The 20,591-nt window shown below is 43.9% G+C and overlaps 4 protein-coding genes across 8 annotated transcripts; all 4 read left to right on the top strand.

The window, feature by feature from the left end:
* The first annotated feature begins 13,247 nt into the window (after positions 1 to 13,247).
* LOC9645773 (pirin-like protein) lies at positions 13,248 to 14,769 on the top strand. 3 transcript variants are annotated; one of them, XM_024666496.1, is made up of 6 exons: positions 13,248 to 13,367; positions 13,465 to 13,708; positions 13,786 to 13,853; positions 13,915 to 13,977; positions 14,033 to 14,136; positions 14,207 to 14,769. In XM_024666496.1, the coding sequence occupies exons 2-6, from the start codon at positions 13,564 to 13,566 to the stop codon at positions 14,700 to 14,702; spliced, it is 876 nt and encodes a 291-aa protein (XP_024522264.1). In that variant the 5' UTR covers positions 13,248 to 13,367; positions 13,465 to 13,563; the 3' UTR covers positions 14,703 to 14,769. The 3 variants fall into 3 exon arrangements, with proteins under 3 accessions (XP_024522264.1, XP_024522263.1, XP_002992823.2); XM_024666495.1 differs by having other exon boundaries at positions 13,417 to 13,708; XM_002992777.2 differs by having other exon boundaries at positions 13,248 to 13,708.
* A 389-nt stretch (positions 14,770 to 15,158) lies between these two features.
* Positions 15,159 to 15,703, top strand: LOC112343298. The gene is made up of 2 exons (XM_024666499.1): positions 15,159 to 15,213; positions 15,281 to 15,703. Exons 1-2 carry the CDS (start codon positions 15,160 to 15,162, stop codon positions 15,593 to 15,595), a joined length of 369 nt encoding a protein of 122 aa, XP_024522267.1. The 5' UTR covers position 15,159; the 3' UTR covers positions 15,596 to 15,703.
* A 167-nt stretch (positions 15,704 to 15,870) lies between these two features.
* On the top strand, positions 15,871 to 17,912 carry LOC9645772 (putative glucose-6-phosphate 1-epimerase). 3 transcript variants are annotated; one of them, XR_002991226.1, is made up of 9 exons: positions 15,871 to 16,006; positions 16,085 to 16,183; positions 16,239 to 16,313; positions 16,378 to 16,434; positions 16,491 to 16,867; positions 16,929 to 17,031; positions 17,091 to 17,190; positions 17,249 to 17,523; positions 17,584 to 17,912. XR_002991226.1 is itself a non-coding variant. In XM_002992776.2 (9 exons), exons 2-9 carry the CDS (start codon positions 16,094 to 16,096, stop codon positions 17,458 to 17,460), a joined length of 954 nt encoding a protein of 317 aa, XP_002992822.1. In that variant the 5' UTR covers positions 15,871 to 16,006; positions 16,085 to 16,093; the 3' UTR covers positions 17,461 to 17,793. The 3 variants fall into 3 exon arrangements, 2 of the variants coding, with proteins under 2 accessions (XP_002992822.1, XP_024522265.1); XM_002992776.2 differs by having other exon boundaries at positions 16,491 to 16,672; positions 16,733 to 16,867; positions 17,249 to 17,793; XM_024666497.1 differs by having other exon boundaries at positions 17,249 to 17,912.
* Positions 17,913 to 18,039: 127 nt separating this feature from the next.
* On the top strand, positions 18,040 to 20,521 carry LOC9645771 (sodium/calcium exchanger NCL1). Its single transcript, XM_002992775.2, has 7 exons — positions 18,040 to 18,572; positions 18,664 to 18,861; positions 18,922 to 19,103; positions 19,181 to 19,338; positions 19,410 to 19,677; positions 19,742 to 20,065; positions 20,127 to 20,521. Exons 1-7 carry the CDS (start codon positions 18,209 to 18,211, stop codon positions 20,373 to 20,375), a joined length of 1,743 nt encoding a protein of 580 aa, XP_002992821.2. The 5' UTR covers positions 18,040 to 18,208; the 3' UTR covers positions 20,376 to 20,521.
* Positions 20,522 to 20,591: the final 70 nt, after the last annotated feature.

The raw sequence follows: 20,591 nt of genomic DNA, 5'->3' as shown, positions 1-20,591 counted from the left end.
CCTATGGCGGACTCCCCTTCCCCAATCTCAATGGAGAGGTACAATGGATGAGGGATGCTTTTCAAGTCAGGGCCACGTTTTTCTCATCTCGTCGTCTTCGAAGGGTGCAAGAACGTGCAGAAACCATGTTAAGACAGTCGGGTGAGGATACGGTCCTAGGTTATGCACTAAAACAAGCTATGGATGTCTTGTATTTTGAGATGGAGACTCGGCCAGATGATTTTCCCAAGATGGTCCTGGAAGAACAAGCCATCTAGCCTGAGCAGCCTATGGAAGAAATGCAGGAGGGGGATGAGGAGCCAGAGAAAGATAATGAGCAGGAAGAGCAGAAGGACGAAGAGGAGGACAAAGAAGAGGAGGACGAAGAGGACTTGGATGGTCCTCACAATGGTGACGATCACAATAATGATGACGACGATGATGACGATGGCCAGCCTGAGGTGGCCAAAGAGCAGCGGAGGAAGGTCATACAAGACAAACCATCAGGTAAATAATAGTACATCCATTCCTAACCTTTTACCATTTCTAACATTGTCCATGTAGGTCGCAGAGCAAATGGTAAGTAGAGATTATTCAGTTGAATTTACAAACTCTAGCCTTTAGTGTCAAGGAAGGATAGTGCCAAGCAAGGGTCAAAACGTATGTCCAATCCTTCAGAATCAGCAGTGCGCCCAAGTGATATTGGTCCTAGTTCCTCAATAGCAGTTGATGGTAAATACAGTATAGTCGATTCAATGTGCTAATGAGTTTGTTTTTAGTAGTACGGGAGGATACCATCTCAATCGAAGGGAGATATTTGGACATGCATATGGATCCGCCAGTGGACTCTACTTGCCTGCAAGAGTCATCAGAGCTGGTGGAGGCTACTATCCATATCAACGCCAAGCAAGCTGACCACGCTCCACTTGATGCTGCCCATACCACTGAGTCAATCTTGTCCACGTATCCAACTGACGGTGACCAGGCACCATTGGACCCGCATGAGGCCGCCCCAGCCGCCAAGCCGGTCGTATCCTCATTTCCAACGGACTCAACGTGTGCCCAATCGTCTGACTACGCGCCGTTGGAACCTCCCTACACTGCCCCTGCTGCCTGTTCGGTCATGTCCACTTTGCCAACGGAGGCACCAGCTGAAATGGCGTGTGATCACACGCCATCGGAACCACCCCATGCCACTGTTGAGCCAGTTGTACCAGAGTTTACAGCTGAAATGGCATGTGCCCACACGCCATCGGATGCGATTGACCCCACATTGCAGAGGAGAGTATTTCCGCCCTTCACATTTCCTCGACCAAAACCCTCTCAACGACCATCGGGAGCACCATTCGCTAATATTGTAGATGGTAAAATTGACTTGTACCATTTTTTATGCTGACGCATTTTATTTCAGAGTCACGGCGAAGGTACTGTATCATTTTTGATCTGAACGGTGTCCTTTTCTCCCATGAGCGTGGCTCGTCCTCGAATGTCATTGCACCCTCCAAAGCCTGCGGTCGCAAGTTGGTCAAAAGAGACAGATTCACATTAATCACACGGGAGAAACTGCGGGATCTAATAATGACCATGCGACACTTAAAACAGAGGGCCGGGTTCAATTTGCAATTGGGAGTTTGGACATCCATGATGCGCCACAATGCATTAACGTTGCTACAGATGATGCACGATCAGACGCGAGTAATATTACCATTTGACTTTCTCCTAACGCAGGAGGATTGCTTGACTATGGTCCATGTGAGGGGTAGCAAGCCCATCTTCGTCAAGCCAGAGGCTGTAGTGATGAACCGGACTGCTAGGTCAAGTGAAATCCTCATCATCAATGACTCGCCGATTAAAACTGCAGTGAACACGGACACATATGCAGTGCACCCCATCTCTTGCAGTATGGAAACTAGGGAGAAGAAACCGTATGTTCTGGGGGACCTTGCAAAACGGCTTGGAGCGATGGTGATAGAGAACCGGCCAGTCCAGGAAGTGGCTGCAGAAATCAACCAAATGGCAGATGGAACGGTATATCAGAAGCCATTTGATCGGACAGACACCAGTCATCATTTATGGCATGTATATTGTCTAGCCAAGCACTATCCGCATCTCCATAATCTGCTCAACTGGATGGGTTCTTCGACCACTGAACATGAGCGTGGACGTATTAGAGAAGAGATGGCATTATTATTGGGTTTAAATCCTGATAGTGTGGAGAGTGATGAAATTCCAAGATTATTGTATAGGCATTGGAGGCAAAAAATAACAGTCTGAGATGGCATGTATCTATTTATAAATGTAACTTATTATGGCATGGGGTTCCATGCCATTGTATTAATATTAAAAGACAATTCTTTGAGAGGATTTGCATTATACTAGAAGTGTTACAGCATGTTATTGGAAGTCTACGAAGTTGTTTTATTAATAAGGGGAAAGTAAAGATTGAATGGGGACTTGGGCTCCACCTAGACTCGGAGCAACTGAGCCAATATTAAAAGGATGGAAAGAAATTGGACGATGATGACAAGGAGAAGAGAGAGGTGAAGCAGTGGCAGGGGGAGGAGAAGTAATTGGGTAGACATTTCCTTGTTTAAAATAAAATGGCATGTGCCTCAATGCAGTTGAATTTTGTTATATTTATATACTATATAAAGGTTTGGAAACCTTATTTTACAAGTGGGATAATGACAATTCCCACTTTAACGAAATAGAGCTTCATTGAAGTTAGTTAATGCGAGATTCATGATCATTGCTAGGCATGACTTGGCTATAGGCTTATTCGAGTTTTTGGTTCCTTGAGTTTTCATGGTTATTGTTCCATTTATTTGAAGTTGTTCGGGAAGGCATTTTGGCTCATTAGCTTCGAAGTTGAAGTTGGTTTTTACATTTAGCAATCATTGGTAATGATTAGCTATCATCTAGGATAGTTGATTATCCTTGTCAAAGATTTTACTTGATTATTGTTGGTATAGAATGATTTGCCATTCTTCGAGATGGTGGATTCCTTTGTCAACAATGATTATGCATCTCGTCATTGATGGGATAATTGATGATCTTTCATAATGGTTAGTTGTTCTTTTTGATAATTTATGGTTTTTTGCAATACCACATGTTCTTTGTGGTTTGCCTTGGATTGGTCTCTTGGGTTGGAGACATAAGTAGGATGTTGCTGACATTTGCTTGAGCAACTCTAGTTCCTTAGTATTATTGGTTAGAATCTATTCAGATTGGCTATTGCAATAGTTGGCATGACGGAGTGTTTGTTGGTTTTACCACATTCATTCTATTATATTGATTGTTGCTCGAGTTAGTTTTAATAGATTAGGATGTTATTTCCTTCAGGTGATACATTTGCGAGCATTTTGTTTGCTAGTCAGTGATACTTTGTGTTTTCTGAGTTATCTTTTGTAAGTTATTTAACATATTATCTACAATCTTTTGTAGTTAAGTTTTATCATTGAGTTTACTTGATGGTATACATGCTATTGAATTTCGTGGGATAGTGAATTCTATGTTTTCCAACCATGATGATCTTGGTGGTTCCTGAATTATAATACTAAGTTTATCGGATGATAACTTCCTTGGAATACTTTTGTGTTTTAATCTAAGATATCATTGTCTATGACTTTGATATAGTCCATATACTGATCTTTGAGTTTGGGTCAGTATAGGCAGACTGGCTTCGGCACTTTGTGTGCATGGTGAAATCTCTAGTCATGGGGTAACTACTGTCGACTGGTCATATAACCCGCCTCTCTGTCGATGTTCTTTATTCCGTTGAAAGGGCATGACTGTGTAAACAACTCTAATTACTTGTTGACAGTAGTCTATGTAAACCTTACCGACGGGTTTGGTTTCTTTGCTCATGAGGGTTGGGGCCTCTGTCTTCTCTCTCTATGTCCTTGAGGGCAGGGGCGTATCACACTTTTGTAGCTGAGTGACACCCAGAGCAGCAAGGGTGGCTGACTCCGTTGGTCATTTCCTTGTTGGCGATGGCCGGAAGATGTTGGCGATGGCCGGAAGATGTCTGAGTTGGTAGCGCATCCACGTTAGACAAAAAAGTTACCCCTAACTCATTTAAGTTGGTGCATTTCTCACATAATGTGAGTACTGTGAATTTTTTCTAGAGTTGTTTCCTTGGCGGTATTCTAGACTCGAGTATGCATCGACGAGGACGTCGATCTTCCCTAGAGGAAGAGAGTGTCGTGAATGTGACTTTGGGTATCGAAAGTTACCTGTCGACCAATCCTTACAGACACTCTTTCTTTACTGCCACAATGGCAGGAGGTCAATATTGCTGGACACTTATCAGCCCCTCTTGTACTAGTGGAGTTAACTAGGCATTTCAAGTGTACTTAGACCGGACAAGCATAAGGACGAAATTCCTACGTATTATTAACTAAACATACTTAGCCTAGTAAGGAGTTCCCGTCTCGTTTTGTCTTGCACTGGCTAGTGACAAGAACCCTTGCGTATTGAGGTTAGTCCCTCAATATCGCTGGATGATAACTTACCATGTCTGCCAAACACCCTTGCTATCATGCCCTCATTTCGGTCCCAAATGCTATTTATGGAAAGTGTCTAAATTCGCTCATTTGGCATATCTATAGAATGTAGAGATTGGTCTGAACACAATGGTGTTTGTCCCGTGTCCAAATTCACATTCTAGTGCCATTCCATATTTAGTAAGTTTCGAGCTTGTCCCAGAGACTAACTCCTGATACTAAGGGAGGCTTGGGGTGAAAGCCCAAAGCGTGTGTTCCTCAAGGGGGGTGCTGTGGGGGGTTCCAAATGTATAGTAGAGATAGTGGGTAGGTTAGGCATGGCCGACCAACTTGAGGCATAGTCTAGCTCCTGCTTGTGTGCCTGTTCTTGTTCTACGTCCGGCTTGGGTCTAAGCCTAAGTTCCATTCCATGCTAGCTAGTAGAGTACCCATGTCCTCGTGTTAGGCCACTAGTATGCCAAAATAGTGCCAGACTCCATTTGGCTCCGTTTTGCATGCTGGTCCCGGCATTGGGATGCTAGTTGCTCTAGGACTATTCTAAGTCACTCCGGGCTCCTGTCCCTTTGCTCCTTGGACTGTATACTCAAGAGTTGCTCTGTGGTTCGGTTCCGTCACTCCTTGGCTCTAAGCTTGGGAGTTTGGCACCATTCCTTCATTCAATGGCCCAAGGCCTTGAAACTTGGGTTCTACACCACTGTGCTTTGGACACGTGGCATCTATCACATGGCACAAAGAGGGTTTAAGTTCCACTTCGTGGTGTTATCCTATGGTAAATCACCATAGGATAAAGGGTAAAAACCATGAAAGCAATTGCCCCTTTTCCAATTGGCTTAAGGGGAAAGAGATAAGGTGCACTACAGTTGATATCGGAGCAAATGGCACGGGTTCGATTCCCATTGATTAGTGGCTACTTAAAAATATAATATACCCTTAAACAAAGTATATTCCTACCCCTAAATTTGAAATTGTATGTATTGGGCATTTATGCGTACGTCCTTCCTCTTGTGTGGAGTATCCACGGACGAAGGTATCTATCGTGGGACTATGGTACGGGTGGATAACTAATTGTCTCACATGGAATAGTTGGTCTACACAATGAAAGGATTGATAAATTCAGTGTGGAAATGGAGGTGTTGGTTCCCCTTGGCTCAGTAGGGGTTATTAGTCAATAGTCAATGAGGACATTAACATCTTTGAAAGGGGGGTGAATGTAGCACATGTGATCATGGGATGAGATTTGGATATACTGTCACCATAGATCCTTGAAACCTTAAGGGATAAATGGGGATAAAATAGCCACTAAAGGCTCTCTCATCAAGCAATTGCCCTTTTTTTTAGTTGGCTTAAGGGGAGAGAGATAGGGTGCGCTACAGTTGTAGTGTTGTAACATCAAGTTCTTCATCCTTTAACTCAACCTCAGCCTCTTTGCAGCATCTCTAGTAGGAGTTTCCTCCTTTTGACTTGCCCATTTAGAGGTTTTAGCGTCATCAACACGGTTCCTTTTCATTATATTGTTAGTTGCATACATGCTTTCATCAGTAATTGAATATGCATACAATGTTCTTACTAAATGGTGCAATCTAATTAATCCTACACATGTCACTTAGGATCTACTAAAAAAATTTCTATGTAAGAATTTCTAACAAAAGCTGGATAAGAATCGCTAAGACAATATTTCTGATACCAAATGTAGCACACATGAATTTGGAGTTTAACTCCAAGCCCATTGCACTACAGAACAAGGGTCCGATACAATCCCACAAGCACCAACTCCCCATATCCAACACTTGCATACAAAATTCTAGCACAATTTTGGCATACCAGTGGCCTAATGCGAGGAGAAAGGTACTTCACCAACTAGAGCAGCATGGAGTTTGGGCTTAGACCCAAGTCAAACGTAAAACAAGAAGCAACATAACCCAATAAGAGCCAAACTAACTCTTGATACTGATATTAGGAGTTATGGGGGTTCTAAATGTATGGTAGGGATAGTGGGTGAAATGTATATTTGACCACTTGAAACATTAGTCTTTGGGACAAGTGTGAAAATTTACTAAATATGGAATGGTGCTTATCTTGAATCTTGAACCCTATAGTGGTGTTCTTGCTCCTTGATTTACAATCTTTTTACATTTTGTAGATATGCCTCTTGGGCAGATCTAGACACTTACTATAAATAGCATATGGATCCAAATTGGAACCAATATATAGGGCATGATAGCAAGGGTGTTTTTCAGATATGGTAAGCTATCATGTACCAATATTCAAGGATTAAACTCAATATACAAGGGTTCTTGCCATGCCAATGCAAAACAAAGCAAAAGAAAACTAATAAGCTAGGCTAAGTATGTTTGGCTAAATAGACACCTAGAAATTCCTTCTTTATGCTTATTTGACCAAGTACAAATGTTAAGTCTAGTTTACTAACACTTGGACAAGAGGGGCTACTAAAGGGAACTAGCAATACCGATCTCCTGCTGTCATGGCAGTAAAGAAAGAGTGTTTGTAAAGATTGGCTAACAAGTATCTTTCAATATCCAAAATCACATTTGCGACAGTCCCACTAACTTCTGGGACTTCCTTATTATATGACTATATCCTTAATCACTACATAAAAGGATTGCTCCTCTTCTTTTCCATAGTCTAGGACTTTGAGACAACAGTCCAAAACACCATGGCCCTTCGTGAGCCTCATAAATACTCTCCCCACCTTTTACCCTTAGGTGCCTTAGCCATGTGGCTAGAGCAAGGTTCCAATGAGCCACGCCAGGTATCCAAGTAGATAATGCCACCCACACTTGGATTGGAAGCATTGACTATTTGATCTCTCAGGGGAGCTAAAGATGGCTCTTAAATATTTCACCAAATTACCCCACTTGTTTATTTGTGTTTACTCTAACTTTAGACTCCTTAATGGTTATATCATCACTCACCATATGGGTATAGCTTTTTTTGGTCACATTGGCCTTTTTTGGCCAAACTAGTTTCACTCTACTATCCATTTGAAGCTCACCAAACCCTCTAGGGTCTAAGACTCAATTGCTTTGGGCTTTCACTCTCAAACTTAGACCTAGACTCAAACTTGAACCCGAACTTGGACTCAGATTTAGACTCAAACTTAGTCTCCACCCTAGTCTTGGTTTTGGTCTTGGTCTCAATCTCAATCTTAGTCTTGATCATGGTTTCAATCTCGGTCTTGGTCTTGGTTTTGGTCTCGGTCCCCATCTCAGACTCCTTCTCGGACTCCATCTTGTACTCCATCTTAGACTCTTCTTTGGACTCCTTCTAGGACTATTTTAAATTCCTTTTCAGACTCTATCCTAGACTCTATCTTGGACTCCAGCTTAGACTCTTTCTCAGACTCCATTTCAGACTCAGTCCTGACACTTTTATGTGCCATGACACTTGCCATGTGTCAATCCTTCTTATGAATGACACTCATTCATTGATTGCTTTGTACTCATTCCTTAAACACTTTGTTCAGAGTTCCATTCCTGCTCCCAACTTTCCATGAAAGAGGTTTTGGTCCAAACATGTTATACTCATTGAACTTCTGCTTTGACCATTACCATGGTGCACACTTTTGGCTCCACTTTGGGGCTTAGAGATTTGTGTTTCACAAGAGTTTAGGACATTCTTTACATTCCGTAAATATGCCTCTTAAGCAGATTAAACATTTACTATAAATGGCATATAAGACCAAAATAGATCAACACATAAGGGATGATAGTGAGAGTGTGTTTTGGTAGACATAGTAAAATATCATTTAGCGAATATTGATGGATTAAGCTCAATATTGAGGTGGTTTCCAACACTAGCAAATATAAGTTAACAACATGAGTTTCTTATCACTATGTCAAGTATGCTTAACTTAATGACAATTTAGCATTTCCTTCCTTACTGCCCCTCCAGTCTATGTGCATATGTGCTGGCTAGTTTCCTAACTAGCTTGGGCTAAGACTATAAAGGGAACTAGCAATACCAATGTTCTACTGTCATTGGATACCTTGTGTGGCTCATTAGAACCTCACTCTAGTCACATGGCTAGGGCACCCTAGTGGCAGAAGGTGGGGGGAGTACCTATAAGGCTTATTTTGAGCCACGGTGTTTAGAAATGTCATCCTAAAGTCCCAAATTATAGAAAGAAAAAAAAGTGGTCCACTTTCTTAACGACTAAGGGTATAGTCACATGATGAGGAAGATTTAAAATTCAATAGGACTTTGTGGTTAGGCCTTCAAGCCCTGACCTAGTAACAATGTTAGGAAGCACGACCATAAATGAAGAAAGATTTGGTGGGACCAAAGGAAGAATATTAATGGATGGTGTTCCCTATGTTTTGAGGCATCCTAAGGATGCTAAGGTGTGGTTATGAAATGACCACACATGGATGGATGGCCTAGTCTTGGAAAAATAGGACTATTGTATAAATGGTTTTATATCACCAATAAGATAATAAGAATGAACATAACCTTAAGGTAATGGGCTGAGATCTTTGTGGTACCTTGGGTGTCTAAAGTGGGATCAGACACATAGAGCACTTGGACTAAGCACAAAATTGGTGTGGTTTAAAGATCACATATGAGGGATAGCAAGTACCCTATGACAGATGAGGATTTATAAAGGTTGTGAGTGAGACTCCTCCAAGTGGTCAAGGGTGGTTAAATGACTAAATTAAAATGGAAAATTTAGTCAATTACACTTCATCCCTTCTATTGGTTGAATGAAAAGGAAATTAAAGAATTCAAATGCCAACTGAAGTAGTTAAATGATAAAGGGTGTCATGAATATAATTTCGGGTATCGAAAAATACTTGTCGGCCAGTCCTTATGGGCACTCTTTCCTTACTGCCATGACGGTAGGAGGTCAGTACTACTGGTTCCCTTCAATAGCCCCTCTTGTCCAAGTGTTAGTTTACTGGGCTTAGCATCTGTACTTAGCTAAATGGACATAAGGTAGTAACTCCTATGTGTTTCCAGCTGAGCATTCTTAGTCTGGCTCTTAGTTCTCTTTTGCTTTGTCTTGCACTAGCTTGGCAAGACTCTTGTGTGTTGAGACTAGTCCCTCAATATCGCTGAATGATAACTTACCATATCAGCATAACACCCTCGCTATCACACCCTTTGTGTTAGTCTCATTTCAGTCCCAAGTGCTATTTATGGAAAGTGTCTAGATTAGCTCATTTGACATATCTACAGAATGTAGAGATCAGCCTGACCACAATGGTGTTCATCCTGTGTCCAAATTCGCAATCTAGCACCATTCCATATTTAGTAAGTTTTGAACTTGTCCTAGAGACTAACTCCTAGTACTAAAGGAGGCTTAGGGTGAAAGCCCAAAGCATGTGTCCCTCAAGGGGGGGGTGGGGCTGTGGGGGGTTTCAAATGTATAGTAGGGATAGTGGTTGGAATGCATGTCTGACCACTTGAGACATTAGTTTGGCTCTCGCTAGGTTGTGTCGCTCTTTGTTCTGCATTTGGCTTGGGTCTAGGCCCAAGTTCCATGCTGCTCTAGTCGGTGGGGTACCCTCCTCCTCGTGTTAGGCCACCGGTATGCCAAAATTGTGCCAGACTCCGTCTGACACCATTTTGCCTGTAGGTGTTGGATATAGGGAGTTGGTACTCGTGGGATTGTACCGGACCCTCATTTGTAGCACAATAGGCTTGGAGTTCGGCTCTAAATTTAGGTGCGCTACAAAGGGTCATAGACAGAAAGGGACTTGGTGGGGACTGGAACGGAGATATTGGGGAAGGCTATTCCCCATGTTTGTAGGCATCTTAAGGATGCTAAGGAGTGGATCTGGCATGACCACTCATGGACAGATGGCTTAGTCATTGAGAGACGGGATTGCAATGTAGGTGGCGTTGGACCTATGACCAAAGTGAGAAGGGCATCGCATAGTGTAATGGGCTGATGTGTCGATGGTACCTTGGGATGTCAGTCATGGGATCGGACACCTGGAGCACTTGTACCAAGTGCAAAGGTTGAGTGGCATGGATGCTATTTTCGGGGATAGCAAGCCCCAAGTTCGGAATAAGACTTATGGAGGTTGTGAGTGAGACTACTCCAAGTGGTTAGAGGTGTGGTTAAGTGATTAAAGTAGAATGGAAAAATTAGTCGCTTATATTATACACTATAAAGAGTAAGTGCGACTTTCCTCAATAAGAGATAAAATTTCTTGAGCATATAATAGGTAAGGAAGGGCTCAAGATGGACCCTGAGAAGGTCTAAATAATCCAAGAATGGGAACTATCATTGAATGTATAGTGAATTAAGGGCATTCTTAAGGATATATAACTACTATTGAAAGTTTATCAAACACTATTTGATAGTTTTCTTACCCTTAATAGAACAAATAAGAAAGAAGATTGTAAAGACAACAATAAAATGCAAGGCAACATTTATCTACCTTATAGAGAAGTTGAGGAAGGCTCTCATATTGGTGTTACCAAACTTTAGTAAGGACTTTGAGGTAGAAATAAATGCCTCAAACTTTGCACTGGGCATAGTCTTGAAATATGATAATTATTTAGTGGCATTCTTCTTGAAGAAGTTGGACAAGGCTCAATGAAGATAGCTTGCCCATGAAAAAGAACTATTTGTGGTGGTCAAAGTGCTCAAGGAATGGCAACACTACCTTAAGAAACACTTCAATATATACACATATAATATGGCAATGAAACACTTCTTATTGTAGCTTGATATTCGAGGAAAATAAGGTCAATAAGTAAATGCTTTAGTTAAGTTCAATTGCAAAATCCTTTATAAACCCAAGAAGAGCAATATCGTGGTAGATGCTCTAAATCATATAGCAAACTTAAAGTTGGCAACATTTAGCGCAACAACAACATTTTGGGATGATGTAGATATATAAAGATGATGATTTAGCATATAGGTGTTGCTAAGGAGTGTGGGATGCTCATTAGCGAAACCAAATACTTAAGGAAGAAAAAATTGGGTATAGGGAATGTAATGGACCCATATCACAAATATAACTGTAGATATCGAAAGTTACCTATTAGCGAGTCGTTTCGGATATTCTTTTTTTATTGCCACAATAACAAAAAGTCAGTATTGTTAGACCTATTATTAGTCCTTCTTGTTCACATGTTAATAAATTTGACTTAACATCTATATTTAGCCAGACGAGCATAAGGAAGGAATTCCTAAGTGTCTATTTAGCTAAACATACTTAGCCCAATTTGTTAGTTCTCTTTTTGTTAGGCACCAGGTCAGGATAATAGGATAAGGAAAGGGCCCTACAATCAAGTGATCACCCCTTTAGCCAGTTGGCTTAGGGTGTAAGGGATAGGATCCTAACATTGGTATTGGAGCCCAGTTCGATTCTCGTGGTTGACGAGTGGGGCAGGAATATTCTAAAGGAATATTCAACATGGTGGATCTAGAGGGAGAACCAAGGTTTGGTAGACCCTAAGAGAAGGACCATGGTGACCGGAAGGTGGCCTAAGGTTTGGTAGACCCTAAGAGAAGGACCATGGTGACCGGAAGGTGGCCTAAGTATGATCGTGGACGATCATTCCCTGACGAGGGTGGCCTAAGGTTTGGTAGACCCTAAGAGAAGGACCATGGTGACCGGAAGGTGGCCTAAGTATGATCGTGGACGATCATTCCCTGACGAGGGGGAGGATTGTTAGGCACCAGGTCAGGATAATAGGATAAGGAAAGGGCCCTACAATCAAGTGATCACCCCTTTAGCTAGTTGGCTTAGGGTGTAAAGGATAGGATCCTAACACTTTTGCTGTGTTTTGCATTGGCTTGACAAAAACCCTGATGATATTTAATTTAATCCATAAATATTGCTAGATGATAGATTACCGTGTCTACCAAACACCCTCATTATCATGCTCCACATGTGTTGGTCCTATTCGGTTCTATTGGCTATTTATAGAAAGTATCTAGATTTACTAATTTGGCATATATATATATAGAATGTAGAGATTGTCTTGAACACGATAGTGTTGTTCTCATGTCCAAATTCACAATTTAGCACCACTTTATATTTAGTAAGTTTTAAGCTAGTACTAAGGGTGAAAGCCCAAAGTGTGCATTCCTCAAAGGGGTGAGGGTTCCAAATATATAATAAGGATAGTGCACAGGTTGGGCATAACTGACCAATTGAAAATATAGTTTACCTCCTGCTTGTGTGCTTGTTTTTGTTATACATATGGCTTGGGTCTAAACCTAAGTTCCTTGAGCAAGGATTTTAAATAACCACTAATCAATGGGAATCAAACCCGTATCACGTACCAAATCGCATAACTCATTGTATGGTCTTGTTTTGCCCATTAAATCATCATTTATTCCGATACCATATTAGTTTTTTAAGCAAAAACGACACACTCTATTTTCCTGGTTGATTTCGCTTGCTAAAGCTGCTGCTTTATAGCTCACACGCACCATTTGCTGATAGATGCCCTTGTGGAAGCTTCTTGTGAGCACAGTATTGCATGGTTACATCTTCAGGAGGCCTAGCATATGCAGTGCGGGAGTTAGTTTAGTAGCAGAGTGAAAGAAACATTATGGTAGTAGAGGCATTTTCTGTGCAAATTTGTCCGTGACAAATTGCTTCCAGTTGAGTGTTCTTCCTTGAACGGATTTGCTCATAGATTTGCTCATTATGAAGACTATGAGCCGGTGTTGAGATTGATATTTCTTATGGCATAGGTGACGTCAGCACGTCGTCATTGAGCGTCAGCCGTAGATTCAGCGTGGCGTGACATCACCCTTTGAGAGTTCTACTTTGGTCTAGGTCGAAGCGCTAGTGCCGGGAAGCCGGACGGTGGAGGTTTTAAATTGAATTGTGGCTGAGCTCCAGATCACGGATCGAGTGGGGAAAGCAAGAGATCTCGACATCTCTGTGAGCGGTGAGTTCTTTTGGGGGGGAATTGGTGTATGAGGCATTTGATTCGACAGTGCGCTTTTCTGGCACTCTCACTGATGGTGTTGGGATTTATAAAGCAGTGTTCTTTGTTTCGCGCTTCCAATCTCCAGCAGCAAGCATCAGCAAGTATCTCTAGGCAGCAAATCCTTGCGAGGTCGATCCAGAGAAGCGCGGCAGCCATGGCGTTTATAAATCCCAGACAAGTTGTCAAGAGGATTGTAGCGCACGAGCAGCCAGAGGGAGATGGTGCGGTTGTGAGGCGGAGCATCGGAAGACCCGAGCTGAGACAACTGGATCCGTTTCTCATGCTCGACTACTTCACAGGTAATTTGACGCGATCAATCGTTTTTTCTTCTGTGCTCGTTCTAATACTTTTTTTTCTTTCGTTGACGTATCTATAGTTTCTCCACCAGCCGGATTTCCTGATCATCCCCATCGAGGCTTTGAAACGGTCACATACATGCTCGAGGTATTCCCTCTTCTTTTTTCCTGATGCACCGAGATTAAAAAATGTTCTTTGCGATGTGTAGGGGGCTTTCACCCATCAGGACTTTGCGGGACACACAGGCACTATTCAAGCTGGTGACTTACAGGTTTGCTAAATCTCTCTGTTTTTTTTACTTGCTTTATCATGATAGTTTCTTCTAGTGGATGACTGCTGGCCGAGGCATTGTGCACTGCGAGATGCCCGCTAGCACTGGTGTACAGCGTGGTCTCCAGCTTTGGATCAATCTTTCCTCCAAGTTTAAAATGTAAGTATAAATTCTTCCTTCGTTTTCTCTTTGCTTCATCAGAGTATCAACCAGCGCTTCTTGTATCTAGGATCGAGCCAAACTACCAGGAGCTTGAATCTGGAAACATACCAGTGGCCGAGAAAGACGGCACCAGTGTCAAAGTCATAGCCGGAGAATCATTGGGCATCTCTTCGCCAGTCTACACTCGCACTCCAACCATGTATCTCGACGTAACCATGCAACCGGGTGCCAGCTTTGCCCAGGAAATCTCCGAGGGATGGAACTCCTTCGCTTATACTCTGGAAGGCAGGCCAACTTTTGGAAGCAAAGGCACGCCACCGATCGAGGCTCACACGACGGTGGAGCTGAGCCACGGAGACGGTGTCATGGTGTGGAACGATTCGGACAAAGCTTGTAGGTTCGTGCTCATCGCCGGGCAGCCTCTCAACGAGCCCGTGTTTCAGCACGGCCCCTTCGTCATGAACACGCGGGAGGAGATTGTAGAGGCGATCCGAGACTACAAAGGCTTTAGGAATGGATTCGAGAGGGCTGCTCACTGGCAGTCCCATCCTTTGGATTTTTGATGGGTTACTGTTTTATAACCAAAGAATGAAGTTGAAAGCCAATAACTACCTTGGGACCTTTTACATATGAGGTCTCCAGTCGAGGAGCCAGCCTACAATACTTGTTATATTCATATGGTGAAAATACAAAAGTGGTAGTGGATGAATACCTGCAAATTTCAGAGTTGACACCAGGCCGTTTCTCCATCTTAGGAAACAAATGCGCCACTGCATCCACTACAGGCAGACTGTCTAGCTCAAAAACGCCATCCCTCTCCAAACAAGCAAGCGATGGAAAAGACATCTTGCTCATATTAATTATGCTCTGTTTATAAAAATTAAGAATGTTCTTTTAATCATAGCTTCTCGTGTCGGTGTCTGATACGTGGCCTAGAGCATCAAACGAGGCAATCGCTGGCAAAGCACAATTACTCCACGCAGCGCCAAAGCCTCGTATATAAGCCCTGTACCTTATAAGATGTTCATCCACTTCCCGTCTTTTCAACTTGAGGCAAAGATCCCTTCACTCCAGGTATTCCGCTTTGGCTCATCCATGTGGTTACAAGTTCCTGATTTTTGGCTGCTTGAATCTTTACCAGATTTCTCACAAAGCGATGGCCTCGATGATGGAAAAGATTAGCGACAAGCTCCACATGGGTCACAAGAAGGATCAAGTCGCGCACAACACCGCTACTCCAGTCCAGTCCTCCACTCCTCCATCACACAACACCGCCCCGGGTTCTTATGGCACTCCCCAGCCCGGAATGGCTACCACAACAACGAGCACCACTACCACACAGCCCCAGAAAGAGGGTCTCATGGACAAGATCAAGAAGAAGAAGAACCAGCACAAGGAGAAAAAGAAGGCAGGGGGAGGCAGCAGCAGCAGCAGCAGCAGCAGTGATTCTGATTGAGAGATCAATATAATTTGATCGATCCTACATAGCTTTCGGGTTCTTGCTTGATCTGATCGAGAGATCAATAAATTTGTAAATTGTTATGATTGCATGGATGGTTTGTTAGCTCGAAGCTCTGATGCTCTGAATAGATCACTAGGGCAAGAAGAGACCCAAAATGTCAGCTTAAAACCTAAGCAAATCATATGGGCATATAAAGTACGCCAGCCCAGACAAAGTACCATCCGTTGGATCTGTCGCGATGGACGGCCACGATAGGCATTATAAGACAGAATGTGTTTTAAGCCCTTTCTCCTCCCTGGCGTCATACCTAAGAGAGGAGAGCGGCTTGATTTCCTGGCGTGGCGCCGGCGATAGATCCACTGCTCCTCGATCGATTGTCGAAGATTTCGGAGCTCCACAGCAGAGGTAATCCGGCGCTATCGCCTGGAATCCCTTGCATGCCAATTCCGATTGGCCTTTTCTTTGATCTCGCGAACAATGCAGTTGGAGGGAATGGCTGCGATTCAGGAGCCGCTGGTAACCAGGGATGCTGCTGGTCTGGAAAAGATCATCCTCAAGGAGCCTTTGGGAGCCTCGGCGGAGGTGAGTCGATTAGTTCCGTCTTAGAGAAACTGGCAATAACGAAAGCCTCTTTCAGGTTTATCTCTACGGGGGACAGGTTGTTTCGTGGAAGAATGATCGTGGCGAGGAGCTCTTGTTTCTCAGCAGCAAGGTAGACAAATGAAATTCGTCCAGTCTATTTCAAATGTTCCAAACTATGTTTGATCCGATTCCAGACGTCTTTCAAGCCTCCCAAGCCAATTCGAGGTGGCATACCAATTTGCTTCCCGCAGGTTCGTAAACAGGAGTGTCTAAGATTGCGCTTGTTCTCTCAACTACTGCTACTTAGTTCGCGAATGTTGGAGCGCTCGAGAAGCATGGATTTGCGAGGAACAGGCTGTGGTCCATCGAGACTGACGCTCCTCCCATCCTGTCAAGCACTAACGCAAGTGGAAGCAATAGCAGCCGAGGGAGCACTGTCGATCTCATCCTCAAGCCTGCGGAAGACGACCTCAAGATGTGGACACACAAGTACGTCGAAAACATTTTTTTTCACTGCTGCGAGTTCTATATTTTTCTTTCTTTCTCCAGTTTTGAGCTGCGGATGCGTCTTACTCTCAAGCGAGGCGGCGATCTTGCGCAAACCATTCGCGTGAGGAACACTGATACCAAGCCTTTCACCTTTACGTTCGCTCTGCACACGTACTTCTCGGTGTCAGATATCAGGTGTGCCATGACCTTTTCTTTGCTTCTTCTGTTAACGAGATTCGATTGATTGATGCGGCAGTGAGGTTCGCATTGAAGGCCTGGAGACACTCGACTTTCTGGACAACTTGCAAGACAGGGAGCGCTTCACCGAGCAGGGAGACTCGATCACTTTCGATGGAGAGGTAGGTTTTTTGATATTGATATCCGGATCTCTGAAAGGCCAAAGATACACAACACACAGGTGGATCGCGTGTATGTCAGCACACCGACGAAGATCGCCATTGTTGATCACGAAAAAAAGCGGACGATAGTGGTGAAAAAGGAAGGCCTCCCAGACGCAGGTAAGACTTGCTTTAAGTGCTGGACTGGTCGGTAACCATTGCTGGTGCTGTTCTACAGTCGTGTGGAATCCATGGGACAAGAAAGCCAAAGCCATGGCAGACTTTGGAGACGACGAGTATTTACACATGGTGTGCGTGGAGCCAGCAGTGATCGAGACGCCAATCACTTTGAAGCCGGGCGAGGAATGGAAAGGCCGCCAGGAGATTTCAGTGGTTCCTTCCAGCTACTGCAGTGGTCAGCTTGATCCGGGCCAAGTCGTGCGCGGCTAGTCGCCACGAAGACAACCACGACGACTACGAATGCAAGGGAGGTTTTTACACAAGTTCGTTTCGGTTCGTTCCTACATTCTTTTGCGGCTTTTGTCTGGAGTTACGGTGATTTTGTGGTCATAGGAAAAGAGCGGGGAGGTGACGATGTAACAACAACACTACTTAGGGGGAGGGAGGGGGCATCCATCTTTTTGCTTACACCAGGTCTCTTACTATTAGCGTTCTTCGTCGTTTTTTTTCTTCCCTTTACATATTTTGAGGACAATGTATATGAGGAGGCCCCTTCGATGTCGATGAAAAGCTTCTAAAAAATGTACTTACAAAGTATGTGTGTATGTGAGGTACATAGTTGGACGAAAAGGGGTGGTGTTTATATTATATTGGCTTTCGTCGTCCTTGTAGTCCTCTTTTCAGTGTACGAACACCACGTAACGAGAAAAATTTGTGTGTCTTCTCAGCTGGGCTCGTTTCCAAGTGACACGATTATGAGAGAGAAAACAGAAAGAGAGCTCACCGACACTCGCTGATACGCGCTATCCAGGACGGACGGCCTAGATTCACTGCAACCAGAATATTCCATTACTTATCAGATATTTGGCCGCCGAGGAGATCGATCGATCCATCACTGGCGGCCGGGTGCATTGCCGCTACGCTGCTAGATTTCTAGAATCCGAGGTGAGTCGGCGCAGATCTAGAGCTCCGCGCCACAGGGATACCTTTTCCATCGACCAGGGGATTACCTTCGATCATGAGGGCGAGAGGCTACATCTTGCCGATCTTTGTGCTGCTCGCATGCTTTTCCTTGGCAGCGGCGGCCGCTCAGCTCGTCAGTAGCGGCTCATCAGTCGACAAGGCGGGATTTCCGTCCGTGTTGAGGCTCAGGAAAGCTGCCAAGGAGGAGTCGTGTGAGCCAAATTATGGCTTCTTGCCCTGCTCCACTGGAGTCGCTGGCAACATTTTCCTGCTCATCGTGTATGGATTTCTTCTGCTCAAGGCCGCGCAGTTCCTGTCCGAGGGGAGTGAGTTGCTGCTGCTCGTTCTAAATCCGGGAATCATCGGTGGTTTGCTACTGCCAATTCTCGGAGCACTGCCAGACGCAATCCTCATACTTGGTAAGCTTTCCATCGACTTTTTGTTCTTCACTTCCAACCAAAGTTTGTGTCGTAAACTTCTAACTTTGCTTTTCTTTTTCTTCGTTCGTAGTTTCTGGTCTGTTTGCGAGCGAAGAAGAAGTTCTTTCCCAAGTTCTTGTTGGTATGGGACTTCTTGCCGGATCAACGATCATGCTGTTAACGCTCCTATGGGGAAGCTCACTCATAGTTGGAAGGTGTGATCTTCAAGAGGTGAATGGAAATCTCGTAGCCAAGGACAAGACGCTTACCAGGAAGTTCGATGTGTCCAGTAAGCTTTCTCTTTCGAATCCTTCCACCCGCGAGATTTGATTTGGCTGTTTCTCTGTAGAAACTGGAGTGACAACTGACGCACAGACAAAAGCTTCCGCTTGGATTATGCTTATTACAGTTATTCCCTACATCTTAGCGCAGCTCCCTAAAATCATTCGCCAGCCACAGTTGGGGCGTTTCTTTATCATCTTGAGCTGTGTCTTGTCTTTTGGCAGTCTTCTAGCCTACTGCATATACCAGGTATGGTATCGTGATAGCACGGTTTCTGCCAAACAAATGTACTACGACTCTTTCTAAAAGCTATGGCTGTGATGCAGATTACGTCGCCATGGATTCAGCAAAGAAGAATAGCTTTGGCGAGGCAACGGTTCCGACTGTTTCATACTCTACAGAAGTTGTCTAGCTACTCCAAATCTAAGAGCTGGGGAGACTTGGTACTTCCAGACGGTTCAACAAACACAGAAGCGTTAACCAAGTGAGTAGCGTTCATTAAACCTTGAGTTCCTGTCTCAGTACATATACATCCGGTGCGATCTACGAATGCAGGTTGTTTTCTTATTTTGATGAAGATAAAAGTGGTCATCTTACGCAGCATGAGCTCAAGGCGTTAATAATTGGGCTTGGTATCGGCCACGAGTCGCTCTTGCCAAAGGAAGAGGAGGTGAAAGCCTGGATGAGTGACTTTGATCGATCTAGCGACGATAAGATCTCGGAGTCTGAGTTTATTAGCGGCTTTACTAGGTGGACTAAAGATCTTCAACAACCAAAAGAAGAACATCGTGATAATGATAATGGATGGGACACTGAAGCACAAGTAAGCAAGCGACCGCATTGAAATCTCTGGCTAACTTTTTGGTTCTCTTTTCATGAACACTCAGAGCGCACAAACGTCCTATATGGCTTTGATGGATGGTCAAGGAGGAGGAGAAGAAAAAGAAGAGGAAGAATCGGGGGAATCCATGACCAAAAACCAGATAATCACCAAAGCAGTTCTACTCATCGTGCTTGGCGCGCTTATTGCTGGTATCTTTGCCGATCCTCTGGTGGACTCGATCGAGAACTTCTCCTCTGCAACCGGGATCCCGTCCTTCTTCATCGCTTTTGTAGCCACGCCACTGGCTACGAACTCAAGCGAGGCAATCTCCTCAGTCTTGTTCGCTGCGAAGAAGAAGAAGCAAAACATATCGCTCACATACTCCCAGGTGAAGTGTAGTTATGCTTGAGAGGAAAAATGGTGCTGACCAGTGCTCTTTGCTTTGGTAGATTTATGGTGGAGTCACGATGAACAACACGCTGTGTCTCGGGATTTTCCTGGCTGTTGTGGCTTACCGGGGCTTGACATGGGACTTCTCGTCGGAAGTTTTGGTGATCACTTTGGTGGCTTTGATCATGGGTATATTCGGAGGCACCCGGACAACGTTCCCACTTTGGACATCGTTTATTCCTCTGGCTCTCTATCCCCTCTCCATATTGGTGGTCGCGCTCCTGGACTACGTTCTTGGATGGCAGTAGCAAGTTTTATATAGTATGGTATGTGGTTTTTGTTTACGTAACATACTATTTCTACGAAATCACAATATTTTTGTTGTGGGATAAAAAGATAAGCGTTTGAATTCATACAAGTCAAAGTTGGTGGAAAAAAAACTTTTTTTTTGTACCTGCCACGTGATATCATTCTGGTTTCCGTAATGGATGCGTCAAATGCACGGCTGGCTGAGACATTGATGA

The sequence above is a fragment of the Selaginella moellendorffii genome, unplaced genomic scaffold (genome assembly GCF_000143415.4).
Source record: "Selaginella moellendorffii unplaced genomic scaffold, v1.0 SELMOscaffold_142, whole genome shotgun sequence".
Taxonomy (NCBI): Eukaryota; Viridiplantae; Streptophyta; class Lycopodiopsida; order Selaginellales; family Selaginellaceae; genus Selaginella; species Selaginella moellendorffii.
The sequence above is the reverse complement of the archived record's forward strand: the minus strand, read 5'-3'. Positions and strand labels throughout refer to the sequence as shown.